Source organism: Nicotiana sylvestris, chromosome 9 (assembly GCF_000393655.2).
Source record: "Nicotiana sylvestris chromosome 9, ASM39365v2, whole genome shotgun sequence".
In the NCBI taxonomy this organism is placed as follows: domain Eukaryota; kingdom Viridiplantae; phylum Streptophyta; class Magnoliopsida; order Solanales; family Solanaceae; genus Nicotiana; species Nicotiana sylvestris.
This window is the reverse complement of record NC_091065.1, coordinates 176,752,011-176,767,661: the sequence shown is the minus strand read 5'-3', so window position 1 is coordinate 176,767,661 and position 15,651 is coordinate 176,752,011. Positions and strand designations below refer to the sequence as shown.

The following is a 15,651-nucleotide window of genomic DNA, read 5'->3' as shown; positions in this document are numbered from 1 at the left end:
AATTAATTCCATAAGGAAATACTAAATTATGAATCAAACGTCAACAATTGGTCCAAAGCTAGCCCCCAGGTCCATGTCTCGAAATCCTACAAAAGTCACAAAACCCGAAAGCCCATTCGACCACGAGTCCACCCATACCAAAATATTTCTAATCCGATATCAAAATCTTGATCTAAACCTCAAAATTTAGCTTAAGAACTTTTCTTCATTCCCCAATTTTCACCCCAAATCACAAATTTAATGATGAAATTAAAGGCATAATCATGGAAATTAACCAAAACTAGGTAGGAATCACTTACCCTAAACACCCACGTGAAAATATCTCCAAATATCGCCTTCCACCGAGCTCCCAAATCAATTTTTGTGTTATGAAGTCAAACCCTTATTTTTGAAATTTATAATTCTGCCCAGGTGTGTCTTATTCGCGAACGCGGACAAACTTGACTGCCCGGAAAAATCCTCTTTCGCGAACGCGAATTCTCCCTCGCGAACGTGATGCCTTGACGAGCTTGGCCTACCCGAACGTGTCCACCTGATCGCGAATGCGATGCCTTATGGACTGGTGCACAAGCCTGCTTTACCCTTTTACGCGAACACGAGCTCCCTCTCGCGATCGGGATGCACACCTACCCCCGACCTTCACGAATGCGATACCCTCTTTGCGAACGCGAAGAACAACTCCTCGCCTGCCTCCAGATACACTTTGCGAACGCGAGACCTTTCTCGCGAACGCATAAGAAGAAACCAATAACAGCAAACTAGCAGTCTTCAGCTATAATACCAAGTCTAAAATTGATCCGTTAACCATCCTAAATTCACCCGAGACCCCCGGGACCTCAACCAAATATACCACCAAGTCCCAAAATATCATACGAACTTAGTCGAGCCTTCAAATTACCTCAAACAACATAAAAAACATGAACCACACATGGATTCAAGCCTAATGAAGTTTGAACTTCCAATTTCTATGAATGGCGCTGAAACCTATCAAATCACGTCCGATTAAACCCAAACTTTGCACACAAGTCACAATTGATACCACATACCTATTCCAACCCCCGGAATCCTAATCCGACGCCGATATCAAAAAGTCCACTCCCGATCAAACTTTTCAATTTTTCAACTTTTGTCATTTCAAGCCTACTTCGACTATAGACATCCGAATCAAAATCCGGACACGCTGCTAAGTCTAAAATTACCCAATGGAGCTAACAGAACCATCAAAATTTCATTCCGGAGTCATTTACACATAAGTCAACTTCAATTTAAGCTTCCAACTTTGAGACTAGGTGTCTCAACATTCCGAAACCTCTCCGGACCCGAATCGACTAACCCGGCAAGTCACATAACAACTATAAAGTACAAAATGAGCAGTAAAGGGGAGAACGAGGTTATAATTCTCGAAACAACCAGCCGGATCGTTACAAAAAATGACACTGCTTATTATTATAATAATTTATTCATTGCTCACATCTTTATATATCGATACATTTTATAGAAAATTCTACGTAAAAGAAAAGTAAATATTTGAAACTTGATTGTGAAGGTGAAACGAAAGAAATGCTAAACTATGACTAGAATTGGGATCTGTGGAAACTACGTACTGCATAACCATTGCCTTCTTTTTCTTTTTTCTAATGGTGAGCAAATTTTCTCCTTATCATAATCTTTTTCAGTGTACTTTTTGAAAACAAAAAAGTGGGATAAAAAAAAAGGAAGGGGAAGAAATTAGTGGCCACAACATACTTTTTCGTCTCTAACTTTTGACCAAAAGTGGTACGGCGTATTAGACAACATCCTCTAATGTATGCATGAGAAAGATGCATTTGCTTTCTTAAATTTTACTTGAAATTAGTCTGTATGAGTTTAGCCAGAAATTGATGCTTTATGAGTTTCAACATAAAGTTGTAGTTTATAAGTGATTGCAATTTTCTCCTACACCAAATAATCTAAGGAAAATGGCCAAATATCTATCAGAAAAGGTTTAAATGTACCCCTTCTTATACTTTGAGTCCAAATATATCATTATCATTATACGATTGATTCAAAATTCAAATATACTCCTTTTTTGTTAAGTTTGTCCAAAATGGACATCCAAAATCCTACATGACACTGACATATGATGAGATGGATGCTATATGACAAGCCACCTTAGCGCCCATAACCTATTTTACCCCTCCCTTCTATTTTTTTTTCCACCACTAAAATTTCTTTTCTCTCCACCACTATTTCCACCATTACCACTATCATGAAAAATAAGGCCCCAGACTCTCCCAACCCTGTTGAACACGTATCACCTATTGTTTAGGTTTATCATCCGTTACAGGTGGACGTACAGAGGAGTCGGGAGCTCAGGGATCGTCTTTGCATAAATACTATCAAGTGTCCTTTCCCAAAGATATTTATGAGGCAATAATTGAGACCCAATTCAAAATGAAGCTTAAGATAGAGGAAGCCCTTCATTTGAATAGGGTTCAAGAAGATTCTATTTTAGAGGAAAGGTACTAGATTAGGGGGTGATCTTCTATCTTAAAGGTAGGGCATTCTCATTGGATACGTACTTGGACCGCCTTAACCAAATAGAGAACCAGGGGACCCGCCGGAGCCTGCCTTATAAAAGGCTTATAATCAGGAATCCTATCTTCCTTTTTACCAGAAAAATCCGAACTAAATAATTTCTGCCTCGCGTGATCGTTGGTTACTGAGAGGTTAGAAGTATATCTTCACTTGTCAAAAAGAGAATACACATTCATTTGATCCTGATCCTTGTGGATTGAAAGGTAGACTAGACTTGGCACATGAGGTGGCGGGTTTTGGCTAGATAACATAATGAAAATGTATCGGACTGCAAATCCTGGAATGATGGTTCGACCTCGTCCTTGGCCTTGAGGAGTAGTGAGCAGCACGGAACCTCCACCACTATTGCCACCATTACCACTACCATAAAAAATATTGTGTTTTAAATTTTAGTCTTTTACATATGGATTAGAGGCGTTGAGGTGGCAAACCATGACACATCCACCACATCAAATGTTAGTGCCACGTATGATTAGATGTCTACCTTGGACAAACTTAATAGAAAAGATTATATTTGAACCAATAGTATTACGGCAGGGATATATTTAGACCCAAAGTATAACGACGAGTATATTCAAATATTTTCTCATAATATAGGGGTATATTTGGCCCTTTGCTGAATAATCTATGTTCAAATGTTTTCAAAGATCTTTTCTTGCTCTTACTTCTCCTTTATCTTGTTATATATATATATATATATATATATATATATATGTTGTCTTCATAAAATATTTGATGTGCTTTTGATCATATGAAAATTGAATTCAAGTTATATGTCTTGACAATGTAACTATTTTATTATTATTATTATTATCTAATCAATTGTAAGAAATTACTGTTATTTTAAAATTTTGGTCTATATTTTTTTAAAACTTTTACCTGATATTAAGTATCCGTATTAGAGTCCGATTATATCCTAATTTGCACCGTATAAGATCTATTTAAGGGAGAAATGCTTCCTAACATGATTCTTTTCGTACCCATGGCTCGAACCTGCCCTCTTGTTAAGAGTGGAGGGCTCCTGTCCTCCCGTTACAAACCATATTGGTAAAAAGAGGGCGTTTGATACCAAATCATTCGTCTTATTAAAAAAATATATATACTACTTTGCAAAACTTTAGCTCATATAAAGAGTATGTGATATATTTGGCATACCAAATTTACACACAAAACTCACCTTAAATTACGTGTAGTCGCTAGCTATAAATTGTAGTCAAAATAGATTCCAACATCGGAATTGTAAATATAATTGATCCTTTAATCATGGAAAATCCCTTTCACAACAGAGAAAGAGTATCTATATCAAAGTTTATAAAATCTATGGGTTTTGACAGTAAAGAATTTGGTCCCCTCCTAATCCTAGTTCTCCTAGGATTATATAGGAGTAGCAAAAGAGCAAAATATAGGCATGGACCATTTTACCTTGCCCCCACTCTCTCCATATTTTTTAATTAATATATCTCCATCACTCCCTTGAGTTCTATAATTCAAAATTTTTAAATTGGTACGTAGAGAGTATTATTATACTCATCATGTTTCATTTAAAATAAGTGCAAATAGTCCTTGTTTTATTAAAGTATGTTGCACAGGAGACCCAAGATGACTACATCTCTCGAGTCCACAGGCGGATCCAGGATTAAGATTCTATAGGGTTAGTTTGTAACGTTTTCAGCATTGAATTCGTTGTATTTTTAAAGTTATAGGTTCAGACCTACCATTTATTACAATTTTAATAAATTTTTATATATAAATTTATGCTCCGCGACAAAATACTGAATTCAGATAAATCCGACGGCTATACTCACATCCGCGTTGCTCGGGTCATTTGGTTATTGCGGTAGTAATATAAAGATTATGATGTATGAATTGTTTATGCAATAAAAATTGTTATAAAATGAGTAATAATGTTGGATTTGTTATGCGGTGCATAATAATATCAAGAATGTTATATCTACTTTAAGGATAATTGTACCTTTAAATACTTTTATTTAAATATTGTTAATACACATATTTCTATTTATATTTATTCGCAACACACACACATATATATATATATATATATATTTAATATCACTTATTATTAAATATCACTTATTAAATGCTGTATTAAATGCCGAAGGAATTAATATTTCTTATACGATCAACCAAACAATGCATAAGTTATGCATGAAATTATTTTCCCTAATTCCTGTAACAAAATTACAATATAATCAAACCTTTCTAAAACAAGCTCGTTTGTCCAAGTTTTTTCTTATATTTTATTGATATTTAGATGTTTTTTTGTTGTTATAAACAAAACTCATCTTTTTCAATTTGTTTATATTATAAAAGATAATAAAATTAATTAATTTTAAAACCTTTTATACATATAGAGAGAGAGTCCTTCCCGCCTCAAATGTAAATCGCATTGTTAATTTCACTCTGGTTCATGACATCAGCAGATAAAGGTACAACCATTAATGCATAAGAGCACAAGTACCTAAAGCAGGGATAAAAATATCTGCCACTCTTTGTATTTTCCACTTAGAAATGCAAAATCTTTCACCTTCTTCTTCTTCTTTCTTTCTTTTTTTCTCTTTCTTGATCATGTGCAATATTATATTGGACGGTCCGTACTCTGACAATGACCACTGAAGAATGGTGGCACATGCCTCCTGTCATATCATACTTCCCAATTCAACGGCCAAGATTCATCATATACGGTTCAATCAACGGTTGTGATTCAATTTTCCTTAAACTTCATTCCGATAGAGTACACGGAGCAAGAAAGAGAGAGAGAGAATGAGCCATTAATTTAACCTCTCTGTACACACACACACACACACACAGAGTCTTCTCTCTCTCTTGTTTCTCTCTCTACTGCTATCAGGTCTAGCTTGGTCGGGTGTGCTATAAAAACAGAAAAAGACCTCTTTATTTTCTCTCTCTTCAAAGACAGTGATTGCTTAAGAAAAGATTTTTTCTTGAGCTCAAACTTAGCTTAGCTTAGCTAAAATCTAGTTATTCAGCAAAAACAAGAAAAGGGTTTTTCTTAAAATTTCAGAATACCTCTCAAAATTTGATCTTTTTTGTTTACTTTTGCTTATTCTACAAAAACAAGTAAAGGGTATTCCTCAAATTTGATCTTTTTTGCTTTTTTGGCTTATTCAACAAAAACAAGAAAAGGGTATTCCTCAAAATTTAATCTTTTTTTGTGGTGTTTTTGTTTTGTTGGGTTGTTAATGGAGGTGTTGGAGAAAAAGAAGTGTTGTGAACTGGGTTGATTTCATTAGGGTTTTGATGATGATGAGCTGAAATTAGGAGTCTTTTTGTTAATGCATGTGGGAATTGAGGTGGGAATTGGGGGTGGGGGTGGGGTGGGGTATGTTGAGGATAAAAGTGATGAATGGGTGTGAGACTTTAGGGTTTGAATTGGGTTTTTGAGGGTCTTATATAATTTTCTTGATAATCATATTTTTGAGGGTGTTTTAGATTTATACTTATTTAAAGGGAAGTGTGATTAAAAAATTATGAAGCTTTCAACATCAGGATTGAGTCAGCAGCCTCATGAAGGTATCTTCTACTTCTCTTCTCTATAATACTTTTTCTTCCTTTGGTGTCTTCTTTTTCAGGTTTGGCTTTTTGTTTATTAACTATCACTGTCTTTATCTGCATAATTTTTGTCCTTTAATATTTATTCTTATGCTTTGTCTTTAGCTAAACTACTAATTGAGAAAAAGATCATGAAAATTTAAGTATGAATTCACTTAATTAAATGAAGTAACATCGTTCATGAGGATTCATATAGCTGAGGCGTACTTGTTGTTGTTGTATTCAGTTAATTAAATTAATGCTGATGGATTCTTTATTTGGTTGTGGCTTCTGAAAAGGAGAGAAGAAGTGTTTGAATTCTGAGCTATGGCATGCCTGTGCTGGTCCTCTTGTATGCCTACCATCGGTAGGGAGTCGTGTGGTTTACTTTCCTCAGGGACATAGTGAACAGGTCCTTCTTCATTTGCCACATTTCTCTCTTCTTCATTAATTGTTCACTAATAGTTGCAGCAGTGATCTATTCATTAATTGGTCAATTATTGATGGTTTTAATGGAATTGAGTGCCAGGTAGCGGCAACAACTAATAAAGAAGTTGATGCTCACATACCCAATTACCCAAACTTGCCGCCCCAGTTGATCTGTCAACTTCACAATGTCACAATGCATGTGAGTTCATTGTTTATGTTCTATGTTTTCTTATGAATTGTTACTGAGTAAGTTGTAATTGGTTTATGAAGAGTTGACAATTCTTGAAATTTCAGGCAGATGTTGAAACAGATGAAGTATATGCTCAAATGACGCTGCAGCCCTTGACACCGGTACTTCATAACCCGACATTCTCATTTTCTTGTTTTTTTAAAATACATTGTGTGAATTGGATGACAAAATACCGTGTTGTATTTTCAGCAAGAACAAAAGGATACATATCTTCCTGTTGAGTTGGGAATTCCTAGCAGGCAGCCTACTAATTATTTTTGCAAGACACTCACCGCAAGTGATACCAGTACGCATGGTGGCTTTTCTGTTCCTCGTCGTGCTGCAGAGAAAGTTTTCCCTCCTTTGGTAATAACTGGTCCGATGTTCTCGTATTTTAAATACCACTCTGGTTCTGAGTCTGATATTATTCTCATTTTCTTCTGACCCAGGATTTCTCACAAACACCACCTTGCCAAGAATTAATTGCAAGGGATCTGCATGACATTGAATGGAAATTCAGGCATATTTTCCGAGGCAAGCTTTAGAGGCTATTTTCTTTTTATATATATAGTTTTACACTGTTTTGAGTGTGTCAGACTTTTATATATCTGCTGGCATTCATTTTAAGTTTGCAGAAAGATTGAGATATAAACACAGTTAGATATGTGCTCTCTTTAAACAATATTTACTTCTAATCCTCCTTTGTACTTGCTTGTTTAGGCTCCTTCAGAATTTAGGTGCTTTTGTGACTTGAATGTACATTAACAACACATTTGATGGGAAAAGATAGACAACTAATAAGTTTTGTATTTTGCTCTTTGTTTTTTGAAGCAATTGGGTGGAAAGAAAAGAAAAAAAGAAGTGGGGTAGTGGCTCATATGTAGGACTGATATTTTATCTTTCATACTCCCCTACACTGTTATATCCTTATGAAAGTTGTTGTGTTAATGCCGGGAATATACACGAGCAGTTTTAATCCCTATGTTTACTAAAACTCAGCACCCATGGTCTCTATTATTATTATTAAAACACATGTCAGTGTTATCTTTGACGAAATTGGCTTGTGAGAAGCATGTGAGCTGTTTAAATTGAATAAGACCGTGGGGGCGAGCTTCTACGGATTCGTTTTTCCCAATTCGTACCTTAAGAAAAATGTTATTCAAGCCAATTGGGGAAATGAGTCCGGAGAAGCATGTATGTCCAAACGGGATAGCACCCGTTAGGGCTTTATAGTTTAAACAGCGCACATGTTTCTCACGAGCCAATTTTGTCAAAGAAAACTATCGCAGTATGTTATAAATATAACGGAGACTAAAAGCTTTCGTGAACATAAAGGACTATTACTGCTCAGGTGCATATTTAAAGGATTATTTTTGACCAACCCCCAAACATAAGGGACTAATGTTGTCATTTTTTCTGTTGCCATATGATGTATATATGCACATCTTAATAGTTGCTTTAAGTGGAGGACCACACTTGAGAAGGACTTGCAGAATGTATTTCATGTTTTGTGTGTAGTAACTGGTGTAAAATGATGCAAATGGAGTAGAAATCAGGATCTTTTTCCTTGTCAATACTCCGGTAATTTGAAGCCATTTTTTGCGTAAAATACTTTGTCCACCCATCCAAAAGCTTCTGAGGTTCATTCTTTAAAACTTGTATGCTTTGGTTCATTATATGAATTGTGGGGTAAATTAATGAAGAGAACTTAATAGTCGGTTTCATTCTTTTCTTTGTACTGTGTCATGTAATCTTCAAATAAGGTGTATCTGAGATGCTATTCTCTTTGTTTGAGGTGACAGACAACAAAACATCTTGAATGACGGACTATTTCTAATAGTTTATTGGGAATAAATAGAACATGAAGAAAATTAAAATATAATTAGTTTTGGCTTATAAACATTTTAAATCCTAACTCGAACGAGATAATATCAAATGAAGAGGCAGAGAGTAGTTAAGGTTGTCTCTGATACTGTGCTGTCCAGGCTTTCTGACCCAAAAAAATGAGGCAGAAAGTTTTCGTACATTTTCTCTATAGGTTCCTGAAATGGTTACCGAGATTTTTCATGATCCTTTGATTGCAGGCAGGATTAGGCGCTATTGTAATCTTGTAGGATAGAAGTTGTGATGATAATTTTTGAGGATTAGTGATCTGCTCTGTAGTAATAGTGGGGTTCTGGATGGGATGCTATACAAGTTCTCGTTTTGTTGTGTGAATGTGGAATTCAAGTTGGAACTAATTTTTCTATATGAAGTTCACATAGGTTAATTAACCTGACTAAGAGAACATACTTGTACTTGAAAAAAAAACATTAAAAAAAAAACAGCCTGATTTGGGTAGATGAGTGGATGGCCCAGAATGGAGGTGGTTATAGAATGAGAATGCAGCTCAATTATTTCTGTTAGTCTATCCTAAGTTGCTCGGATTCTTCACTTTTGGTGCCGCACCCATGTTGACACGATGTAGGTGTGGCTGTGAGTGGTATCCGTACTAGATCTGGTCAACCCTTTTTGGTACTTTGACCAAAATAGATGGAGAAATTAGGGACAAATACAATGGTTTTTGAAAGAAATACCTTGTATATAGAAATTTTTATGTGAGTCCTTTTCCTTTTATCTCTTTCTCGGATTCTCCTCTTGATCATTATTTTTTTTTCTTCTTAAAATACCTTTTAAGTTTCCCAAATAGTGACTCATAATTTGGATATATTTTTATAACTCTATTTTTAGATGTTTGAATTATTGTTATCCGAATCTCCGCATCTGTGCCCCTGAATCTTAAAATTTAGATCATGAAGGATCCAACCTCTAGATCCGCACCCGTATTAGATATCCACACTTGAGTCCGAGCAGCTTAGAGTCCATCTATCTACAATTATTTGCACAGCTTCCGTGTGCAAAAATATTAAGGAATTCAAGCTAGGTTATATCGGTGGCAAAAGAACATTATTGTTATTGCAAGATTTGCATCATTGCTTCAAAATCAATTGTTTATTTAATTTTACTTGGTACATGTAAATGGTATATAGATTGTTATACTCTTTAGACTTACGTTATAGTTTTTGAACATCCAAATGAAAAAAGGTTTCACAAAATGGTTCAGAATACTTGGCTATGTGCTCTTGACATCCTACTTCTTTTACTTTAATATGGGACTGTTCTTTTTTCATCCTAATCCTGTTACCGTAACGTGGTGCTATTGTTCTTACCATAGCTTGTTTATTGACTCATTTGCTGGATAAAATAATGATTCCTGATTGCCCATGGAAGCAAGAACATAATGCATCATAAAACTTACTTTGAAACCTGTTTATATTTGTGTGTCTGTGCATGCAGGACAGCCTAAGCGGCATCTTCTTACGACTGGCTGGAGTGTGTTTGTTAGTGCCAAAAGACTTGTCGCTGGAGATTCAGTTCTTTTCATTTGGTAGTTTTAGCTTTTATTTATTTTTCAAATAAACTTATCTTAGATTTTCCCCCATAGGTATAGCATCTAGCCGTGCCGTTACCTGGGGCTTTCTCTCATTGGTTTTCACCGTTATCGTGTCAGGAATGAGAAAAATCAGCTCCTCCTGGGAATTCGTCGTGCAACTCGACCCCAAACTGTGATGCCATCATCTGTTCTGTCTAGTGACAGCATGCACATTGGATTGCTTGCTGCCGCTGCTCATGCTGCCGCTACCAATAGCTGTTTCACTGTTTTTTTCAACCCAAGGTGTTGTGAATGATTGTCTGCTCCTTATGTGTTTCTTTAGCCTGTATATCCTTTCTGCCTGTTGAACTAATGCTTATTGCATCAGGGCTAGCCCATCTGAGTTTGTGATACCTCTTTCAAAATACATTAAAGCTGTATATCACACTCGTGTTTCCGTTGGAATGCGTTTCCGGATGCTATTTGAAACTGAAGAATCAAGTGTCCGAAGGTATGGAAGTATTTGGCCTTAAATGAGTTCTTGTTTTCTTTGTGTTACGATTTCTCCAATCTCTTCGGTTTAGAAGAAAGAAAAGTGTACATAGCTGTAAGTAGCATATTAGTTTCTTACTGATTGATCGTTAAGCAGCTTTTGATACCTAACCACAGATAAGTGGCACTTGGATCTGGCTCCATAAGACAGATCAGAGTGGCTCTTTGATGCGGCTCCTTTATTTTGTTCATAATGTCGAATAATGTAGGAAAAAATGAATTCAGATGAATGTACAAGTTTATGGCTGCAGTTGCTTACTTTCTTTATGTTTTATTCATAGATTTGCATGTCTTGTTTAATCTTGTGCTCGCAACAAGTAACATTAGAGTATTAACGCAAAGTCAGTGGTCAGTACAGGTATATAAACCTATGACATTGAAATTCCATTAGTGGGATATGTTAACCAATTACATCGAAACTCCATTAGTGGAATATGTTGAGTGCCATAATATTATGGATATAATTGAAATAGCAAGTTGGCTGATTAATGAGTGTGGGTCTGATACTTTTCAGATACATGGGCACAATTACTGGCATTGGTGACTTAGATCCGGTTCGCTGGGCCAACTCCCACTGGCGCTCTGTCAAGGTAAATGAGTTTAGCATTTTCATAGTCTTTAGCATTTCTATATATGCTATTCTCATTCTTTTGCTGCTATTGCATTTCAACTCTCTTTTTGCACACATATCGCAATGGCCTTAAATTTTACTTTGATCTCCATATCATTAAGAAATTTAGACGTTGTTCTTCTCAGTCATTAATGCTTTCATGTTTCCTTTCACGAACTCTAATCTTCTTTGGTTTATGTTGCATGCAGCATAGTTGTATTTCATAGCGTGCACATTAGCTATTGGTTATGTGCTTTTACTGCTTTTGCCTTCTGGATCATGGATGAAAGCTGTGTACTCTTGTACTAGATCCCAGCTAATTTTTAATTCTATTGCTTATTGAAGAAATAAACCTACGCTCTTTTACATTGGAAATCTACTTTGCACCCACCCTCCCTCCCTCTCTTTTTGCGCAAGCGGAAGCCACCTTTGAACTGATACCTCTTTTCCTGTTCCTTCTATCGTTATCTTCATTTTAAGAATAGCGCTACCTGATACCTTCTCTCATCAAATATGAACCTTAGATCATCCTTGCGTATAAACCTTGTTAAATATCTTAGACCCTTGGCGATGTTTCCTGAAGCTGAATTGCCTGATGGCTTATCACCCAATTCATGAACCCCTCGGGCTGTAAGTCTATTTTAGAATGACATACTTTCATCGGAACTCATGGTTCCTTTACGGGCAAAGATTGTAACTTTGTTGCAAACTTAGGTAAGCTTTTAACTTACACCAGCATTAAATGCTTGCCAGTTATCAGCTATTCAAACACATTAAACTGTTAATAGTTAGAGGCTAAGTGATTTAAGTTTATGTCCCGCTCTCAAATTTCTGCATCAAACTTCTTTACTATGTCAAGTTGTTATTTTATCACACAACATCGTTTATCTTTGATGCAAGGAAAAATACATTATTGCATAGAACACGCTTGACCCAGAATTCATGTAAGAATGTATCAATCAGATTCTATTTTTTTGTTAAAACTCATTTGCTGGGAAATTACAAATGTAGAATAGTTGATCTTAAAAAAAAACAGTTATCTATGTTCACACATCTACTTACACAAGGAATTTCACGAAATTGTAGGTCGGTTGGGATGAGTCAACAGCAGGCGAGAGGCAACCCAGGGTTTCACTATGGGAGATAGAGCCTTTGACTACTTTCCCAATGTATCCATCTTTGTTCCCTCTTAGGCTAAAACGGCCTTGGTACCCAGGAACTTCATCTTTTCAAGGTATAGTGCGCTGAATGTTTATGTGGTTAGCCTGAGGTTTCCTTGTACTACTTTTGGAAAATTTGTTAAATTTTGTTGTCCGTCAGATGGGCCTTCTAAGAGGAAAAAAAGATCTTTCTTTAGCACTCCCTCCGTTCCAATTTATGTGATGGTGTTCAAATTTCGAGAGTAAAACGAATTATTCTTTGACCGCAATTTTTCCATGATGTCTTTTAAATGAATTATTAATTTTTGTGTCTTATAGTACTTGTTACGTAGTTTCCGAATAGGTAATAAATTTTGAAAAACTTAAAGATTCTTTGTCCAAATACACGGTCAAAAGTAAGAAGTTTGAATCTCGAAAAGCGAAAAATATCGCATTTGGGACAGAGGGAGTAGTATCAATGATTCATTATTGGACCTTCAGCTTATTTTTGTTCAGGAGGAACTGTTGTAAATACTTTTCCTTGCTTTTTGCAGAAAATAACAGTGACGCTATTAATGGAATGGCATGGTTGAGAGGGGAAGGTGGTGACCAAGGGCCGCATCTGATGAATCTTCAATCTTTTGGCATGCTTCCCTGGATGCAACAAAGAGTCGATCCAACTATTCTCCGAAATGATCTTAACCAGCAGTATCAAGCTATGTTGGCTACTGGTTTGCAAAATTTTGGGAGTGGCGATATGCTGAAACAGCAACTGATGCAGTTTCAGCAGCCTGTCCAATATTTTCAGCACGCAGGCAATCATAATCCCCTCCTGCAGCAGCAACAGCAACAACAACAACAAGCAATGCAACAGCAACAGGCTATTCATCAGCATATGCTGCCTGCTCAAACTCAAATGGATAACGTTCGAAGGCAACCACAGCAACAAGTCGGCAATCAGCTGGACGACCAGGCTCATCAACATTCTTACCGGGAACCATATCAAATATCACATAGCCAGCTCCAGCAGAAACAACCATCAAACATTCCTTCTCAGTCATTTTCAAAGCCGGATTTCGCAGATCCGAACTCTAAGTTTGCAGCTTCTATTGCTCCATCGGTCATTCCAACGGGGCTAGGTTCTTTATGTTCGGAAGGAAGTAGTAACTTTTTGAATTTCAATAGAATTGGTCAGCAGTCTGTGATCATGGAGCAGCCACCTCAAAAATCTTGGATGTCAAAATTTGGGCATTCAGAATTGAATGCTGGCTCCAACTCATCCTCACTCCCGGCATATGGGAAAGATACTTCCACTTCACAGGAAACTTGTAGTTTAGATGCCCAGAATCAAACTCTTTTTGGTGCTAATGTTGATTCTTCAGGGCTTCTCCTCCCGACAACTGTGTCCAATGTTTCTACTACATCAATTGATGCTGATATGTCCGCTATGCCACTAGGGACTTCTGGATTTCAGAATTCTCTATATGGTTATGTGCAAGACTCTTCTGACTTGTTGCATAATGCAGGACAAGTTGATCCACTAAATGCGACCCGTACATTTGTCAAGGTGCAAATTCTGATGTGTAGGTTATGCATTTCATTGACATTTTCTTGTATATGACTATTATGCGGATAAAGCTGTTTTCTCTATGCAGGTTTACAAATCAGGGTCTGTTGGGAGGTCACTGGATATCACCCGGTTCAACAGCTATCATGAGCTACGGCAAGAACTGGGACAGATGTTCGGGATTGAAGGGTTCCTTGAAGACCCTCAAAGATCAGGCTGGCAGCTTGTATTTGTTGACAGGGAGAATGATGTCCTTCTCCTTGGAGATGACCCATGGGAGTAAGTACCCCGTTACTAGAGAGATTACATTTTATCTCTGCTCAAAATTTACCAAATACGATGGAATGAAGAGCTTATGCTTTCAGTCCATATCATTCACATGTCATTTTTTATTGTTCCTATTTGCTAAAACTCACAGGGTATTCCTATGTCTGGTACTCATAGCTAATTACAGTAGTGAAGCCAAGAATTTTGCTAATGGTGTTCAAGATTTAATATGTATGTATAGAACCTGATATTTGAAGGGGAACCTTGGAGCAACAATAAAATTGTCTCCGTGTGACCTACAAGTCACAGGTTCGAGTCGTGGAATCAGCCACTGATACTTGCATCAGGGTAGGCTGGCTACATCACACCCCTTGAGGTGCGGCCCTTCCGCAGATCCTGTGTAAATGCGGGATGCTTCGTGCACTGGGCTACCTTTTTTTCCTATAGAAAGTAATATTTGACCTCTATACACAATATACTCTTCTGGCAAAGGGTGTTAAATTGACCATTTAACCACTCCATCAGTTGTAGTTCAGCCTCTGGCTGATTATATATCAATTCTAGTACATTCGTCTTTTTTCTCTTTTTTTTTTTTTTTCAATAAGGAATTCTAGTACCTTTGTTCTTCAGCCCTGTGGTAGAGTACACTTTTCAGAAAATGGCTTTTTTACCTTCTTTTGTCCGAATGAAGACATGGTATTCACTTTTTCCATTTCTGGCATGTTATTTTCAGGGCATTTGTCAACAATGTCTGGTATATCAAAATTCTTTCACCCGAGGATGTGCAGAAACTGGGGAAGGAAGAGGTTGAAACCCTAAATCGTGGTTCACTTGAAAGGATGAACAGTAATAGTGCTGATGGTCGGGACTTCATGTCTGGACTGCCATCGATAGGGTCACTTGAGTACTGACTGTTGTCATCGTTCGATATAGAAAGTGTGGTTCCAAGTTTCTGCTCCCCAAGAGCTCAGATGTCTCAATTTTCATACCGTGTTTCTTGGCTTCTTTAGCGTTGGCCTAATTAATCCCGTCTCAATTGTATGGCGTAATTCTTTGTGTAGTAGAGATTTAATCCATCTCCCATTTGTATTACAATGCTGTTGTATGAGTTAATCTTAATCACTGTACTCAAGCGCAAGACAGACATGATTTAGACTAAGAATCTTGAAGATGTAAACTTGTCAATGCAGTTAAAACTTTTGTGAGTGCATTTGTTATTTGTTAATGTGGATTACCTATTCCGAAAAACCAATGTGTTGCTCCTTTATCAGAGGACCAAGATATCACTGATAAATAGAC

At 36.7% G+C, this 15,651-nt stretch overlaps 1 protein-coding gene across 1 annotated transcript; it reads left to right on the top strand.

The window, feature by feature from the left end:
* Positions 1-5,400: 5,400 nt before the first annotated feature.
* LOC104237243 (auxin response factor 8-like) lies at positions 5,401-15,577 on the top strand. Its single transcript, XM_009791346.2, has 14 exons — positions 5,401-6,129; positions 6,447-6,559; positions 6,677-6,775; positions 6,871-6,927; positions 7,016-7,171; positions 7,255-7,339; positions 10,142-10,232; positions 10,356-10,520; positions 10,606-10,728; positions 11,284-11,359; positions 12,466-12,613; positions 13,073-14,085; positions 14,174-14,364; positions 15,086-15,577. Exons 1-14 carry the CDS (start codon positions 6,087-6,089, stop codon positions 15,261-15,263), a joined length of 2,538 nt encoding a protein of 845 aa, XP_009789648.1. The 5' UTR covers positions 5,401-6,086; the 3' UTR covers positions 15,264-15,577.
* Positions 15,578-15,651: the final 74 nt, after the last annotated feature.

Bases quoted from the DNA above. Each gene is read 5' to 3' on its own strand.
- LOC104237243 (XM_009791346.2), top strand. From the start codon at position 6,087: ATGAAGCTTTCAACATCAGGATTGAGTCAGCAGCCTCATGAAG. The intron at 6,928-7,015 runs GTACTTCATAAC...TTGTATTTTCAG, and splicing joins CGCTGCAGCCCTTGACACCG to CAAGAACAAAAGGATACATA. The intron at 10,521-10,605 runs GTGTTGTGAATG...TTATTGCATCAG, and splicing joins ACTGTTTTTTTCAACCCAAG to GGCTAGCCCATCTGAGTTTG.